The 16359-nt window shown below is 39.8% G+C and overlaps 1 protein-coding gene across 1 annotated transcript in view; it reads right to left on the bottom strand.

Annotated features, from left to right (window-relative positions):
* The window catches only part of LOC130930501 (junctional cadherin 5-associated protein), a 33988-nt gene extending 17629 nt beyond the window's left edge, over nucleotides 1-16359 (bottom strand). Inside the window, exons 1-2 of the mRNA XM_057858485.1 lie at nucleotides 16263-16359; nucleotides 1744-2127 (exon numbers count right to left, since the gene is read on the bottom strand). Coding sequence (XP_057714468.1) covers nucleotides 1744-2069 — 326 coding nt within the window. The 5' untranslated portion in view covers nucleotides 2070-2127; nucleotides 16263-16359. The remainder of the gene's footprint in view (nucleotides 1-1743; nucleotides 2128-16262) is intronic.

The following is a 16359-nucleotide window of genomic DNA, read 5'->3' as shown; positions in this document are numbered from 1 at the left end:
CATTGGAGGGAAGGTTTTCCACGCCCCCCCCTCACACACGAGGACCTGTGTGTACCCGTCACACTCATCCGTGAAAACCTTCCCTGCCGATCCGGGTCACGGCACCAATGGAACCGGTTTGAAACGCCCCGACGTGATCCGCTCCCACCTCTCTGACTAGGTCTGGACACTAGACTGGGACACGAACCTACGCCGCGTTGCACGACGCACTCCATATGGACAGCGTAGGGTCGCTAACCACTGCGCCAAAAAAGCTCGAGCCAACGGCACAGCTACCAGCATTCCTGCTTGAAGGCATCAGAGGGAAGGTTATCCACGCCCCGCCTCACACACGCGGACCTGCGTGTACCTGTCACATGCGCATGAGCGTGAAGTAAACCTCGTTTTTAGTTTAGTTTTCCGCGTTTGTCAGCTAATTTTAGAAACCCTTTTGAGAAGATGGGAAAAAGAAAAGAAGTTGAGGCGTATCATACTTTTCAGCAGGAACTGACAGAGGAATTTGCCTTTGCCGAGAGTTTTTGACGACTTTTCGGATAAAGACCGTCATGATGTCAAATCAAATTGAGGCAACGCAAGCGAAAGACATAAATGCGGCACCGTTTTTTTCTCTCGCTTTGGATGAGTCAACAGACATAAGCAATTTATCCCAATTCAGCGTGATTGCAAGGTTTTGACTATGAAAGGGACAACAAGAGGGGAGGATTTATTTAAGTCCTTCACTGAGTTCGCTAAAGAAAAAATCTATCGATGGATAAACTAGTTTGTGTGGAGAAAAACAGGATTTGTGGTGCTTCGTGAACATGAAAAGAGAAGCATCCTAAGTTTCTCACCGCCTGCATGAAGCAAAATCATGAGCAAAAAGAAATACTCATCATTGATTATCAACAGCATAACAATGTTATTTTAAAAAATTCTGAGGCTAACCCAAACCCTTGTACTTTAAAAGTGTTGAAATTACATAAAATGCACTCATTACTTGTATTTTTAGTTTTTTAAACATGTTGTATGGCTCTCACGGAATTACATTTTTTAAAAATGTGGTGTTCATGGCTCTCTCAGCCAAAAAGGTTCCCGACCCCTGCTTTAACGAAACCGTGATGAGTTGATCAATCAGTGAGTTATTGGCTGCCATTGACAGTGATAGATGTCCAATGATGCGGCAGCGAATGAGCATTTGTTCATTTGCAGCCAACCCTTACCCTATAAGTGGATTGGACATCTATCGCAGTCCCTTGGCAGGCAATGAGTTAAAGGTGTTTTTTCACCATTTATTAGAAAAAGCGCAACACGTGTAAAAATAACCGCGACAAATGAATGAACATGCTGAGAGAGCGAGAGAAAGAGAGATGGAGAGAGAGAGAGAGAGAGAGAGTCAGAGCATATGCTGGTGTAGGGCTGCGGGGGGAGCTGCGCACGCTTGCCCAGCAACATGCTGACATCACAGAGCACGTGCTGGGTGGGATTCGGTGTGCCGGTGTTTACAGTGGAGTGACTCTGTGCTCTGTCTTGACGCTCAATTCAACCCCAACCTTCATTCTCCCTCTGCTGCTGTTGACATCTGTTACAAGAGGGACGCGAGTTGGCTGTGCACATAAATGCATCACACTTGTCGTCAGAAAGCCAGGCCGGAGATATGTCAGCCGGGCTGCTGCAGGAAGAAGGGTGGGGTGGGAGTTGGGGGCACCTGCAGTGCAGCTTTGGAATGTTGACGGGAATAAAGGAGAAGTGGGGTAAAACACTCACCCGCTGTCCGTCGCCAGAGAATCACCCAAGGGCTGAACGTCACCCAGGATCCCGATGAAGGCCTCCTTCCTCCTCCTGTCGCCCTCTGTGTCAATGTAACCCTTGAGGGGTCCCGGCCTGCTGCCGTATAAGCCGCTGCCACCCGCCGAGGCCCCGCCACGTTCCACCTCATAGCCGTTGATCGCCGACACCCGGCCCGCCCGGTTGTCCAACACGAGCTCACGTTGGCAATCAGCGGGCCGCTTGTCGTACGGAGCGGCCGACGGCGGGCCGCTCCTGGGCAGCTTGTATCCGTGCGAGATGAGCAGGTCCTCCACGCTGTACATGGCGGGGGCAAAGGTGGGGGTTTGCCTTATGCGCTGTGCTGCTCAGCAAAGGCCATCACTTTGGGGAGCAACAAAATAAAAAGAAAGAAAGGGTTAATAAATTCATCAGGTAATACTCCACATTAACCACAATATGATATCAAATCAAGGACGTAGGTTTGCATAGGGATGGTAGGGACATAACACTACCAACTTTTCAGGATGCTCAAATTGTCCCCCTCCAACTCTGCTGCAGTACTATGGCCACATACAAACAGTGTTTACAGCCCAGGCCCCTCTGAATTGCTAGATATTTAATATGACTGCCGTGCACATCTGAAAATCACTTGATACAATTTCTGCCACAAGCGTCACTTATACCCTTTAAAATGCATACTGCCGATTTCTCTGTTGATTTTCCTTGATCATATTTTTACCCATTTTTAATAATTTGAGGCCATTTGTTTCTGTACCAATCGTGTGACCAAAGTCGTTCTTTTTAAGCAATGGGGACTGGTGGGGTTTCATGGCAATGGCGCTTCCTGGTCGTTGAGACATAAACAAATGTTTGTATTTGAATTATGATTTTTTTAACCAATCTAAAATATAAACCTGTTTGTCCTATGGCCAAGATGCACCCTTTCACCAACTTTGATGACTGTGTGATTCATAGTCTCTGAACAAAGTCAAACCGGCAGACAGGTAGATTCCGTAGAATACAGAATACAACTCTGATCAAGTTAATTCATTGCGATACAACAAAAAGATACCTGACTTAACATTATGATGCATTTTGATACCATAAATTCCTAAGCCTTATGATATAGTACAGTATACTACAGAGCAGTGTTGTTTTCATCAACGATGACTATAACGAAAATATTTCATCGACGAGCAATTTTTTCATGACGATGACGAGAAGATAACTTGCTAAAAACGTTTCTTGGGAGACTAAAGATTAACGACAATAATGCCAGTTTTGGTCTGACAAGACGAGAACGAGACGAAAATGCAACATAGTTTTCGTCACATGTTCACAATGTGTGGCATTGTATGTGTGTCATTAGCCTGCCTGGTTGTGTCACTCATGTGACGTGCTGCGACCCCCCAACTCACCCACAAGACTAGTGTCCTCTCCAGTCTCCCCATTGCTTGTTTTGAAGCATACACGGTGAGATTTGTCTTATCTCGGCAACAGAGAATATGCAATGTTGTTTTAGCCTAGTAAGGTCTGTGCTGAGTGCTAAATGTAACTCGTAGCATTAGCATAGCATTCACCTTCACCTTAGCATTAGGCTATTGCTAACGGCGAGCGTCCTGCTAAACTCTCGGACAACTTTTTTTACATACAATTCGTGGCGTCTAGGCGGGTTTAACTAACTGAAAATAATGTAGCCTACTGTTTTCATGTTGAGTGTGTATTATTATATGATAGATTTGTGGATGCTACAATATGTGCTCGTCTGTCAATGTTTATTGGAAACCTTTTCTTACTTATTTTTGGAGTGAAACTTTTGAATTTTACATACGAAAATATTGAGTTAAGGTCGACTAAAACTAGACAAAATTAGTTCGGGTTTTCGTCAACAAAAACTAGACGAAGACAAACACATTTTGAAATGACTAAAACATGACTGAGACTAATAAGTATTATAGTCCAAAAGACGAAAAGCAAGACAAAAATTTACATGGCTGCCAAAAACAACACTGCTACAGAGTACAGTGTTACCTCTACATTAGAAGTTAATTCGTTCCAGGACCTTGTTTGTAAGTCAAAACGGTCGTATGTCGAGCAGGATTTCCCCATAAGACAACATTATAATTCCATTAATTCGTTCCACAGCCCAAAAACCTACACTAAATTCTTAACAAATACTGCTTATACCATTACAAATAGCAATTACACATTGAAAAACAAAATATCAGTAAAAATCGGAATAAAAATTTCATAATGTAACGAATCGGGTTCTAATGTGGTGGATGTGTTTTGCCTGCTGGACCTGAATGCACCGCGTGAATGACGTGGTAGTGAAATCCGTGCGTTTTACTTTCACTTTTAATGTCCTGTTATTTTGGGAGTCAACTGCGGCGGACAGTAGGCGTGTTGTGTTGCACAAGTTCTGAAATAAATGATTAAAAACCTGACAACCTGGCAATTTCTTTTGCGATGTTACCACAATAATAATAGTCACCTTAACTTATAAAGAGGTGAGGTCGGCGGAGGACCGTCGAGATCGTGGACATTCTATGGCTCTATTGTCGAGCCAGTTCACGGACGCGCACACCACGCTCATATTTTTCGATCATTTCCATCTTCATTTCAATTGTAAGCGTCACCTTTTTTTCACCAACTGCACTAACATTCTTGGAACCCATGTTGATTTTCCTCACAAAAAAATCTGCTGTGTGTCCGTTTTGCGGGAAATTAACTGCGGCGCTGGCATGAATCGTCGTATTTGGAGCATGTCGTCAGATGTAGAAACAACTGGCGAGTCAAATTTTACGTCGGATGTCGAAAAGATCGTGTGTCGAAGTACCACTGTACAGGCATATTGTTATTTTACTAGCTGCAGTATGGCTAAATACATGGCAATACAGTGAACTGCAATAAGACAATGCCGTATGCTACAAATCATAAAAAAAAAACAGCACAATACAATAAAGTAGAATACATTAAAATAGGCTACCAAACAATGCGATACAGTTCGACAAATGTATTATTGTGTGATATCCGCAATGCAATGCAATATGATTCAAGGCACTTCGAGACACTCCCGGTCAGACAAGGTGTTGGTAATTTCCCAGATGCATGTAATTAAGCCTGCACACCCGAAAGACTGTGTTTGTTATTGTTGCGGGTACGAGCCGGGCCAGTTCCATTAGTAGCAAATTAAAAAAAAAAAAAAAACATTTTTAACCCTTAGATGCACAAGTTACTGGACCCTACACTCTTCCATAAGTGGCTCATAAATGACCCATATTAAAAACAATGTGTTTTTATGCCATTTTGGTGAAGAATTATCACTTGTATATTAATTAGTATGATATTCAGGGCCACACAAGAATGATGTCATGCTTGAAATATCTTTATGATTCAATTAACATTTTTTGGGGGAAAAAAACAAAAAAACAGAACAGCAGTAGACTTCATCCTTCCTCCCATCCTGCCTACCTCTTCTGTATTTTATCATCAATGATGAAGAGCTCCCATGCATCTTTTTGGTGAGACAGCAGTGCTAAGCCCTTGTGGAGACACTGACCAATTTCTGAGGATATTGTGGCTCTGTGTTCTGCCCTGGGTGGGAGGTAATTCTCTCTAGTAAGAGCCCTACCAACTCATTCTGTTGGCCATGATTTGGACACTTTCTTCTTCAGGGGACACATAAGTGGAATCTTATGAGTCAGATTGATCCTGTTTAGTTGGATTTCCAGGTGGACAACTGCCACTGCCACCTGGACAATAGTCTGGGTCCTCATCATCAGAAATTTCGGACACTTGAGTCCAACCCCTCTGCCTACTGCCTCTTCTTCATCCAACATCTGTAGGACCATTTCAGCTGTAAATCTAGCACAAATACGATTTTTTCGTGTTTTTCCGACTCAACTGAACGGGAAAAGTCGCATAAAAGTGGACCATTTTCAAATTCGATCCAGGTCACATTCGTATGTGGCTAAAATACCAACCGGGCCACATTTTTCCAGAATGTGGCTGCGGTCCGAACTGTCTAGTCCCCCAAATTAGAATTCATGCAGCAATTAACATCAGCAAAGAGCGAGAGAGACAGGGTGCTACGGTAGCGGTGCAGCTGTGCAGGAAGGAGCGGGCTCGACAACAGTCATAAAAAAATAAAATGGGTTGAGCCTGACAATGCTTGGTTTTCTCTCTGTTCCAATGTTCTTGCGCATGCGGGCCAGTTTGCTCAGCGCATCTCGGACTACGAATTAGAGCGCATGTGTGATACTTGAACTGGCTCAAAGGACAAAGACAGTCTCAATGGGTACGCCCAAAAAAAAACAGATATGACAAAAAATCGGAATTCTGCTTTAGGACCTGCGGTATGAACCTAGCCTTAGTTAGCTAGTTATGAAGTAGGTTAATTTGTTGATAAACAGTGTTGGGCACGTTACTTTAAAAAAGTAATTAGTTACATTACTCACTACTTCTTCCAAAAAGTAACTGAGTTAGTAACTGAATTACTCTATAGTAAAAGTAACTAGTTACCAGGGAAAGTAACTATTTCCGTTACTTTAAAAAGAACTTGTTGTATGTCAAAGAATTTGAAATTTTCTGAGCAGTATTCGAGTCAGTGGAATAGAGAAGAACAGACAGGTAGTTAACTTGTTAGGTGCTTCAGCAGATTTGAATTGCTTACCACAGATGTCGACAAAAGCTTTGCCCCGGGACATAAATTACACATTACATGCAGGTTCTTTCCTTTAATTTCGACAAACTTGAAATAGTGTCTATATCTCCACCTCTTAAAGGACAATTTTTCTTCTGACTGCTCTACCATCCCGACCCTGTGCATCTGTTTTGCGTGTGTGTGTTTGCCGCATGCGTTGTTCCGGTTTGCTTGTGAAATCACCGGCTCTGATTGGCTTACCACGACACATGACTCTAACCCTCAGCCAATCACAATCACTTCCATCGCATCTCTCGAGGGGCTGCATTCAGGTAGGCTAGTTTCCCGACAATTTACGTCACGTTCAAAGCATCTGCCGTCCTCAAAACGGAAGCAGAATTATTGCTGGCTGACAGTGGGAGATGGGAATGAGGCTAGCATCAGGTGTAGCAAACACAGAAACGTTACCAAACTTTGGAAAGCATTGTCTAATTGAATGAGCAGGGAGAAACAGCTTGGAGTCAGAAGCATGTGCGCTATTCTCGGACCTGAACGCACCCCAAGTCTTGGAGCAGAGAGTCGACTCGACACGGCTGGTAGTTTCTTCAATTTATTCAGAGTAAGTAACGCACCGCTTTTGACCGTCAGTAACGGTAACGGTGTTGTAACGGCGGAAAAAGTAATTAGTTAGATTACCCCGTTACTGAAAAAATATATTCCCAACACTGTTGATAAATAATAAAGAGTCATGAAATACACACAAAATACTATATGGACATAATACTTACAGTACACGCATCAGCTCTTGCTGTGTAAAATAATCTTCTTAAGGGATGTCACTTTTTACATACCTAGTCTGTGTGGTCCACGGTAAATTTATTCCTGACAGCCAAAGTTCATAAGAATGACAGATTCCCATTGGATTCCATACAAAATGCATGTGGGTCATTTTTGACCCACTTGTGGAAGCTTAGGGTATTCATACAAAAATGACAATTTCTTCAAATATATAAAAGGTTCATCAAAAATTTGAATGGCATGAGATCAAAAACATGTTTTTTAAGGAATAGGCTACTTGGAATATAATTTGATAACAATTTTTCATTCCAAAGATATTTGAAGGAAACAACCTCACTGGGTCATTTTTGACCCACTTATGCATCTAAGGGTTAATTCCCTTTAAAAAGCTTAGAATGCTCTGATAGTTCTTGACATGATGGAAAAAGAAATTTATTTTTTCATCGTCTGGGAGGTTGAGGTGCACAAAACACATGCAAACAGACCACCGGCAGAGGATATTGAGATCGCAGGGTAGGCTTGGTGAAGTGGGCACTGCCGTCCACCCCTATCACTGCTTTCCATGTGTGCACCATAACGGATACAGACTGTAACTTCCTGGCCATCACGGTGTAAGAATGTTTTTCAAAAAGTCTCATGTCGTTATTTGATGATCACATAACGAGCTAGATGAACACAATCTGAATAATTAACAACTTGAGGGAGCCATAAACCCTTCCTGTTAGTTTCTCCGAACTTGACATTTTGTTCTATTTACAATACAGTAATGAACATTTAGGTCTTTTCTTTTGACTTTCACATCAACAATGAGTCATCATGTGATAAAAATGACAAAGTGATGCACGCTTCATGGTCAGCAAGTTGACCTCAAGGTTTTTTTTTCTTAAATTCATGAATTGCTTTCTCAAAATTCTGAGGTTTTATTGTTTTTCATGTAGCATTGAAGCACACTCCACATGTAAAAAATATACTAAACCACTTGTACATCTTTACCAAAGATTTTGGGAAATTCCACTACAGGGTTTTTACAGGTATCAACAAATCTCCTTTAATGCTTTTTAATTTAACTTTACATTAATTTAGTGCTCATGCCAAACTGCAGATAGTTTCACACACAGAAATTGTAAGTAGAGTTGTCCGATAATGACTTTTTAACCGATATCCTGATATTGCCCAAGTCCAAAAATCCGATACTGATATATACGGTGTTGGACTTAACACATTATGGTTAATTGTAGGGTTGTTCCGATCATGTTTTTTTGCTCCCGATCCGATCCCGATCGTTTTAGTTTGAGTATCTGACGATCCCGATATTTCCCGATCCGATTGCCTTTTTTTTTTGCTCCCGATTCAATTCCAATCATTCCCGATAATTTTTCCCAATCATATACATTTTGGCAATGCATTAAGGGAAAAAAATGAATAAAACTCGGACGAATATATACATTTAACATACAGTAAATAAGTACTGTATTTGTTTATTATGACAATAAATCCTCAAGATGGCATTTACATTATTAACATTCTTTCTGTGAGAGGGATCCACGGATAGAAAGACTTGTAATTGTTAAAGGATAAATGTGACTTTGTGTATATTGTGACTAAATATTGCCATCTAGTGTATTTGTTGAGCTTGCAGTAAATGATACTGTAGGCATTTAACGGTTCTGCCCAAATGCATGATGGGAAGTGCAACCATGACTGTGCGTAGTGGTACCAATTGATATATCTTCTCTGCGTTGGGAAATAACATAGGGTGTTAAGAAAAAGATCAATTACTACCTTTCTTCCCCACATTGCTTCCCACGATATTTCTAATCATAGGGAGAGGGATTGTAAGGCTTTAGCCAATTAAAAAAAGGCTCCAAAGGCTGCCAAAATTCACTCTACTCATTTTACGCTGCCTTTTAGCTCTATATATAGGTACAACGGCGCCATTACAGATTGAAAGCGGCAATGCATGAGTGGGTCGTGCAGCACATGCGTTAATTGCATTAAATATTTTAACATGATTTTTTTTTTTTTTCATTATTATTTACCGCCGTTAACGGGATAAATTTGATAACCCTACCTTAAGCCTAAACTAAAGACTCTGGATGAGTGTAACATGTTATGTCTGTCACGTTAAATACAATTAGAAAACGATTTAATTAAAAAATATACAGTACATATATTAAAAAAAGGCATGTCCGATATTTTTTTGCCAATTCCGATATTTCGAAAATGACGTGATCGGACCAGATCGATCGGGACATCTCTAGTTAATTGTATTGTGACGCCCAGTGTTGTTAATCTTACTGAAAAAAAGTAATTAATTATAGTTACAAATTACTTCTCCCAAAAAGTAATTGCGTTAGTAACTCAATTACCTGAATGTAAGAGTAATTAGTTACTTGGCAAAGTAATTGGTGATAATTACTTTTTTTTTTTTCCTCTTAAAAATAAATAAATAAATAAATAAACATTGGCCACACTATGTGAAGTTTTTTGTGGAGGTTTTTGGTACAATTGGCCCGAGCCCAATTCTTTACCCTAATTTACCCTTTACCCTGAATCAACTGTTAAAAGTTGTTAAAATTGCTCCCATTATTGCATTAGTTCCCTTCTCTGTACTTTCGACATATGAAAGTTTTAAAACTGTTTCATCATTTAAAGATAGATTCAAGTCAAGATTTTGCCGATTTAGAAGTATTTTAGATAAAAAGTTACTTAGGTTCGCTAGGAAGGTTCTCTACAACAGAGCCGTCCTAAAAAGCCTACTGCTTTAAGATGGCGGCTGTCTACTATCGCATTTAGTGCCATGTCTGTCATTTTGCATCTAGTTATATCTATATACAGTACATGTGATATCTACCATGTCTACCATATCTACCATAACATGCGGGCGTAGTTTGTCGGCTATCGGCTACAACATGTATTATTGGAGCTACCTAGCATCGCGTTTGCTCGGCGTCACAACTTTCTTGCCTCCTCCCCGCTCCTGCTCTGCTCTGTCGTCTCGGTGAGTCCGTCTCCCTCAGACTTTTCGACCAATATAGTAACGCATAGTAACGCATGCCTTTCCGTCCTCAGTAACGGTAACGGCGTTGCCAAGATGAGAAAAGTAATTAATTAGATTACCCACTACTGAAAAAAATAACGCTGTTAGTAACGCCGTTATATTGTAACGCCGTTATTAACAACACTGGTGACGCCCCACTGGATACTTTAATCATGACAAATATAACAACTTCAATGTTTTCAATGAGCATCCTGTGAAAAATAAGAGAACAACTTCAACTGAAGTTATGGATAAAGTGCCTATATTGCACCACTATATATATTGTTGAAATCAAAATAGTGCAAACATCAGTTTTTTGGATCACGTGCAAGTGCAAAGTGACAATAAGGCACTGCCATATCATATATGGCTCACACAGTGCTTCTGGCTCAAAATAACAACGAAGGCACACAGCTTCAGTGAATGAGGTTTGTAATGAGTTCATAATTCATTATTTTTTAATCGTTTATTGTTCTTTTAATTTTTGCACCATGAATTCAAATGGTTTGTTCTAGAGGTGGGAACGTCTTGTTACCTCACGATATGATACGATACAGTACGATTTGCGATACAAGGCTCACGTAACGATGATACAACGAATATCGATACATTGGTCAGAAAATCATTCCAGGATATTCTGCAAAACATCTAATAAACAGAAAAACAAGATATCTTCCTCCCTCAGCTGTAAGTTTATCTCTAGTAGACGTCCAATCCATTTAAATTGGGAGGATGGCAGCAAATGAACTCCCCCCACTTCTATGGCTGTCAGTGGCAGCCAGTGCCGGGCAACGGAGTAATTTTAGGCCTTTTCAGGTCACATTTTGATTGGATTTTTCAGTCACTTTCTGTTGATTTTGGGGCATTTTAAGGGTCACTTCCTGTTGATTTTGGGTTACAGAACAGGAAGTGACCCGGGAATGAATAGGCAGTGACTCAAACTCAACAGGAAGTGACCTGCAAATGCCTTAAAACAGTAAATGCCCCCAAAATCGGAAAGAGTGCCTGTGAATGATCTGGTTTCGAATGACCAAACGTTCTTTCGCCCTTCCCAGTCTCAATGGATTGGGTGTTGAGCGCCGTCAATGACAGCCATTGAGCTAACTGAGATATTTTTATGGTGGAAGATTTTGGGAGCAACTTGTTGGTTCAGTTTATTATTATCTTTTTTTTTAAACACTGACACCTTTTTATGACGATATCTGAATTATTGGCATGAGCGTATCGATAACCTTTAGGGAAGGAATGCATCATGATATATCACCATTTCGAAATTTTGTCACACCCGTAGCTCACATAACAAATCCCAAGCATCTTAGTTTAGAGACATGTAATGGTCAATAAGCATTACTGCTGTGCTAAGCTGTGACCAGCCCTTGTACAAAGGCAGAAGGCTCCTACATTCACTTTGAATGGGTTTATCGGCCGATATTATCGTGTAGCTGATGTCATCTTATCTTATGTTCTCTTATCAGGGCTATCCGATTATATCAGACAATTTTAACAAATAATGTAAAAATTAAGTTTTTTTAATCGTAAAGTTAAAAAGAAAAATAATGCCTCGAACATTTAGTTTAAGGACTTTTAATGCTTTGTATTGACTCGCATAAACTCTGAAGTCATGCATAAAATTTGGAAGTTCATCAAATGATACACTGTGTGACTTTTACTTTTGTTTCTTTTTTGTTTATTTATTTATTTATTTATTTATTTATTTATTTATTTATTTTACAATGATTCTCCAGGAGTAGAAAAACATTACACAGATATGCCTGAAAACCATCTTTTTCTACAATTGTGTGACAGGGAAGAATGTTAAAATAGGCGCCAAAACCAATGAAAGCTGTTTTATTTATTTTATAAAATTATTTATATATCGTGCATAAGTGCTGTATATATATATATATATATATATATATATATATATATATATATATATATATATATATATATACATATATTTTTTTTTTTATGTGCTAGGTTTTAGCAAAAAAAGATTACATGCCATCATCAAGGCAAAGTTACTTCGGCTGGGGCTCAAACTTTGGTCTGAAAACTCTTCACCCTTAACTTATTCAACGGCATTGATGACAGTGATTGAGTTGTTTTTACTGTACAGTAGGCTTATAATTAGTGTGCAAATTGTGAGCGAATTCTTCACTGAAGCTTGTACAGGTTGCCTTTTAAATCACAGAAAGGCCCATGATTAAATCCATAATTCCACCATACACTCAGTTAGGGCTGCGGCTATTGATTATTTTAGTAGTCGATTAATTGATGAACTAATTAGTTCGAAAAATCGAGTAATCGGATAAGGAACATAAAAATTTAAAAAACCTGAGCTGAACCTCAAACGGTATAAAAAAATAACTATGATGATCCAAGTACAACAAAATAACAATTGGCTGACTTACATTGCAAACGTCCACTAGCTTAAATGCTATAAAAATGCTAACTTTTTTTTTTTTTTACAATGCTCTTAACAAATGGTTCAAACACATATTCCCACAAAAAACGGCTAAATCTACCTATTAATTAAATTACGAATGCATTAAAAAAAACATTAGCACAAACAAAAACTTGCATATGTTAGTCTTAACAGGGAGCAGCTGGATTCAGCAATGTGAAATTAGTTATGTCATTTTCACTGTTGCCAATAGAGGGAAGTGTATCCACCCAAATCAATAAAACTAAATGCAAACACTTTCAAAACAAAGCATTACAAGGCCATTTTAATGAAACGAATACTCGAAGCAGCAAAACTTAATACGAATCTTTTTTCTAACGGAATTACTCGAGTTAATCGATTAATAGTTGCAGCACTACACTCAGTGATATCACTGTGCTGAATATCAAGTATTCAGACACACCAGCTCACTCCCTCTAGCAGCCTGGTTAAGTGAGATGCCTACGTTGTGGCCATATTGGATGGGGCGATTCCCAATCAATAGCATGTCTACATGTTAACTGTAATTGAGAAGTCAAATCCAGAGCCCTACATTAGCCCTACAAAATTATAGATATAGTGTATAGTTTATTGCACATAAAGTAAACCTTTACTAAGTCGAATGCTGTCATTTCTGAATTTTTCATGATAATATTTTATGGCGAGTTTTATTCTTGAACATTTGGATTTTCTAAGGTGACTCAGCTAAGCGGTTTATTGAGGAAAAAAAACTGTTTACAGCATTGACTGTACTCAAGGGGTGAGCCACTGCTAATTTTTGTAGTTGACGATAAATTGAGAGTAGAACGCACGCTGACTAACGATACACAATAAAGAACCGTCACAAAATAACGCTTTACAAAATGGTGAATTATGATATGATGTAATATACATTTTGATAGCATATTATATAGTATTTTAGGGACAATACAATGCGATATGATGCCTCACAAAATTATGTGATATAATACGTTAAAATACAGTATATTCCAACACGATACATTTCTGTACAATCATGATCCGATACACTACAATATTATATGATATAGTATGATGGCGTATGACACATCGAATAATATCACAGGGTACAAAACATTACAATGCAATATAATATGGAATGATACAAAAGGGTACATTATATTATGATATGATACGTCATAGTAAAATGCATTGTAATTGTATTCAATAAATGATACCATACAGCAAGGGCGTAGGTTTGGTCTCAGCATTGGTAAGGATGTTATAACAGCATAACCCCGATGTAGAGTTTTTGCTCAGGATGGGATATTAATAAGACCAAACAGATTGGGTGAACAGGGGTCAGAGCTACATTTGTCATGAATATGAACCTGATTAATTGATATGCTGAATCAGGACTGCTCTTTATGTCGATCACGATCGACCAGTCGATCACAACGCTAGTGTGGGTAGCTTGCGTGACCACCCCCTCCCCTTTTTTTTTTTTTTTTTTAAATGTATATAGTTGATTATGGTGTGTGTATGTTGTGTGAGCAACATATGAGGTTATGCAGCACCTGTCTCTCTCTAAGCAGCTTCTTGCTCACGTTTTTTCTGATTCTATAGTTTTTAGCAGAGTTCACTACATTTCACACAGTTTAATTAAAAACATCAACAGGAGAAACCACAAAAAGAAGGACACTTCTAAGCAGCTTCCTGCTCGAGTTTTGCACGTTAGCAAGCTTAAACAGTTTAATGTTATGCTAACTCTGATGCAGGTCAGACTTTCAGTAGCAAAATTAGTGGTGTGTTTCCTACCTCCACAACATTAGTGTCTTTTTAAACTACTTACAGTGGCTGCTGCTGGCAGAAAAAAAATTCGAATATCCCTCGTCTTCGAAGAGAGCAGAGGAGGCGGCATGTTGTCGAGATGCATTTCTGTCAGGGCTGTGTGAGTATGAGCGTGCATGTGTGTGTGGGGGTGTTTGTGTGTGTGCGTGTGTGTGTGTGCGTGTGCGTGTGTGTGTGTGTGTCGGGGGTGGGTCAAATAATCAGCCAATCAAACGTGCAATGGGGGGGTGGGGGGGTGGCGCATTCATCAAGTGAAAAGGGGTAAATGTAATTTTGAACATAATGAAAATCATTCACTTAATAATGGTATAGGGTCAATTCTATCCTTACAATATATGGGAAAACAATTTAAATTGCGTGTATAACTGAACTCATTATATAATGCATGTTAGGTTGCACAAACGTTGGTGGGGACAATTTGAGCATCCTGAAAACTTGGTAGTGTTATGTCCCTATACCATATATGCAAACCTACGCCCTTGCCATACAGGATGATTGAGTAGGCTATGCATTGGTCCTGGACAATACACTACAGACTACACTATGACACAATATATAGAATGGATCGAAATTATGATAAGATTTGCAAAAACATGATAAAGTATGATATTGTACAATATTATACAATTTAACATGAAATGTAAATATGTCAGTGTAACCAAATATGATATGATCTAAGGCAATTTGCCATGATACAATACGATAAGACTTGCAATAAATACTGTACTATTGTTGCCACTTAACATCCAGTATCATTCGGGGAACCGAGTTGCACTGAATGCACCACCAGTCAATTATTGTTAAGTATCAGACTCATCCTGGAACTGAGGGGCGGTGACTGCACCACTACCAGACAACTTATTATTAACTATATACAATTTATTCCCGGGGCTGATGGAAAGTGAATGCATCACTCAACTTATACAAGGACGTTATTTCAAAGAAGTTTGCATAGCAACAACCAAAGTACCACACTTTTTGCTACCACATAATTCCACATAAATATCTTCAAACTTCTTAATGCCAAAAGTAGGCAGATTTTAACATTTGCAACTACAAAAAAAAAAGTTGCAGGAGGTCACATAAAGTTCACTTACAATGTGCATGAATGACCTGTAATAAACCCGTGTGCTTAAAGGATGGATAACAGCATGCATGGGGAAAACAAGAATACCTGTATCTTTACCTAAAGTAACACAGACGCACACACTTCATCCTTGAATACCTTCTCATCCTCCTGCTATGAATGAATCATGCAGGTGAAACACGTATCATAACAAACCGCCATCCATTATACATGCTTAATGTGCACCACGCCTGCGGGCTGCACATGCCTTGCTATGCTATATGCTACTGTGCTATGCCATGCTATACAATGAGAGAGAGGGGGGGGCACTGCAATATGGCAACATCATGAGCCCTATCATCATACCTGCCTGGAGACAGCTGCATGCACCTGCACTTCAACTTGCACATGCGGCCAGGCAGCGACCCAACCCTTCCCGTGCACGGAGAGCCGTAGCACCACATAAAAAAGAAGAAGAATAACAACAAAAATAACGCGAAGAAGGAAAATTAAACCAAAAAAAAAAACACGCAAGTTGCAGATGCGCTAAAACTGGGAGTGTTTACCGACGCGCACACGCGCTCACACGCACACATGCATGCATAGCAACCCCTCCCTAGAAACCATGCAGCCGGCGGTGGGCTGCACTTCGCACAGGAAAAACACATAGGCATAAAATTAAATGAAATGACATTTTGGTGTCGAAACATACCTGACGAGATGCGGGCGTGCGTGCATGCGTGCGTGGACGCTCGCTGCGGTTCGGCTTGCTCACAGAGCGCGGAGCCTGAGCCGAGCATGCCGATTGG

Source organism: Corythoichthys intestinalis, chromosome 14, assembly GCF_030265065.1.
Source record: "Corythoichthys intestinalis isolate RoL2023-P3 chromosome 14, ASM3026506v1, whole genome shotgun sequence".
NCBI lineage: Eukaryota > Metazoa > Chordata > Actinopteri > Syngnathiformes > Syngnathidae > Corythoichthys > Corythoichthys intestinalis.
This window is presented reverse-complemented; position numbering and strand designations above follow the sequence as displayed.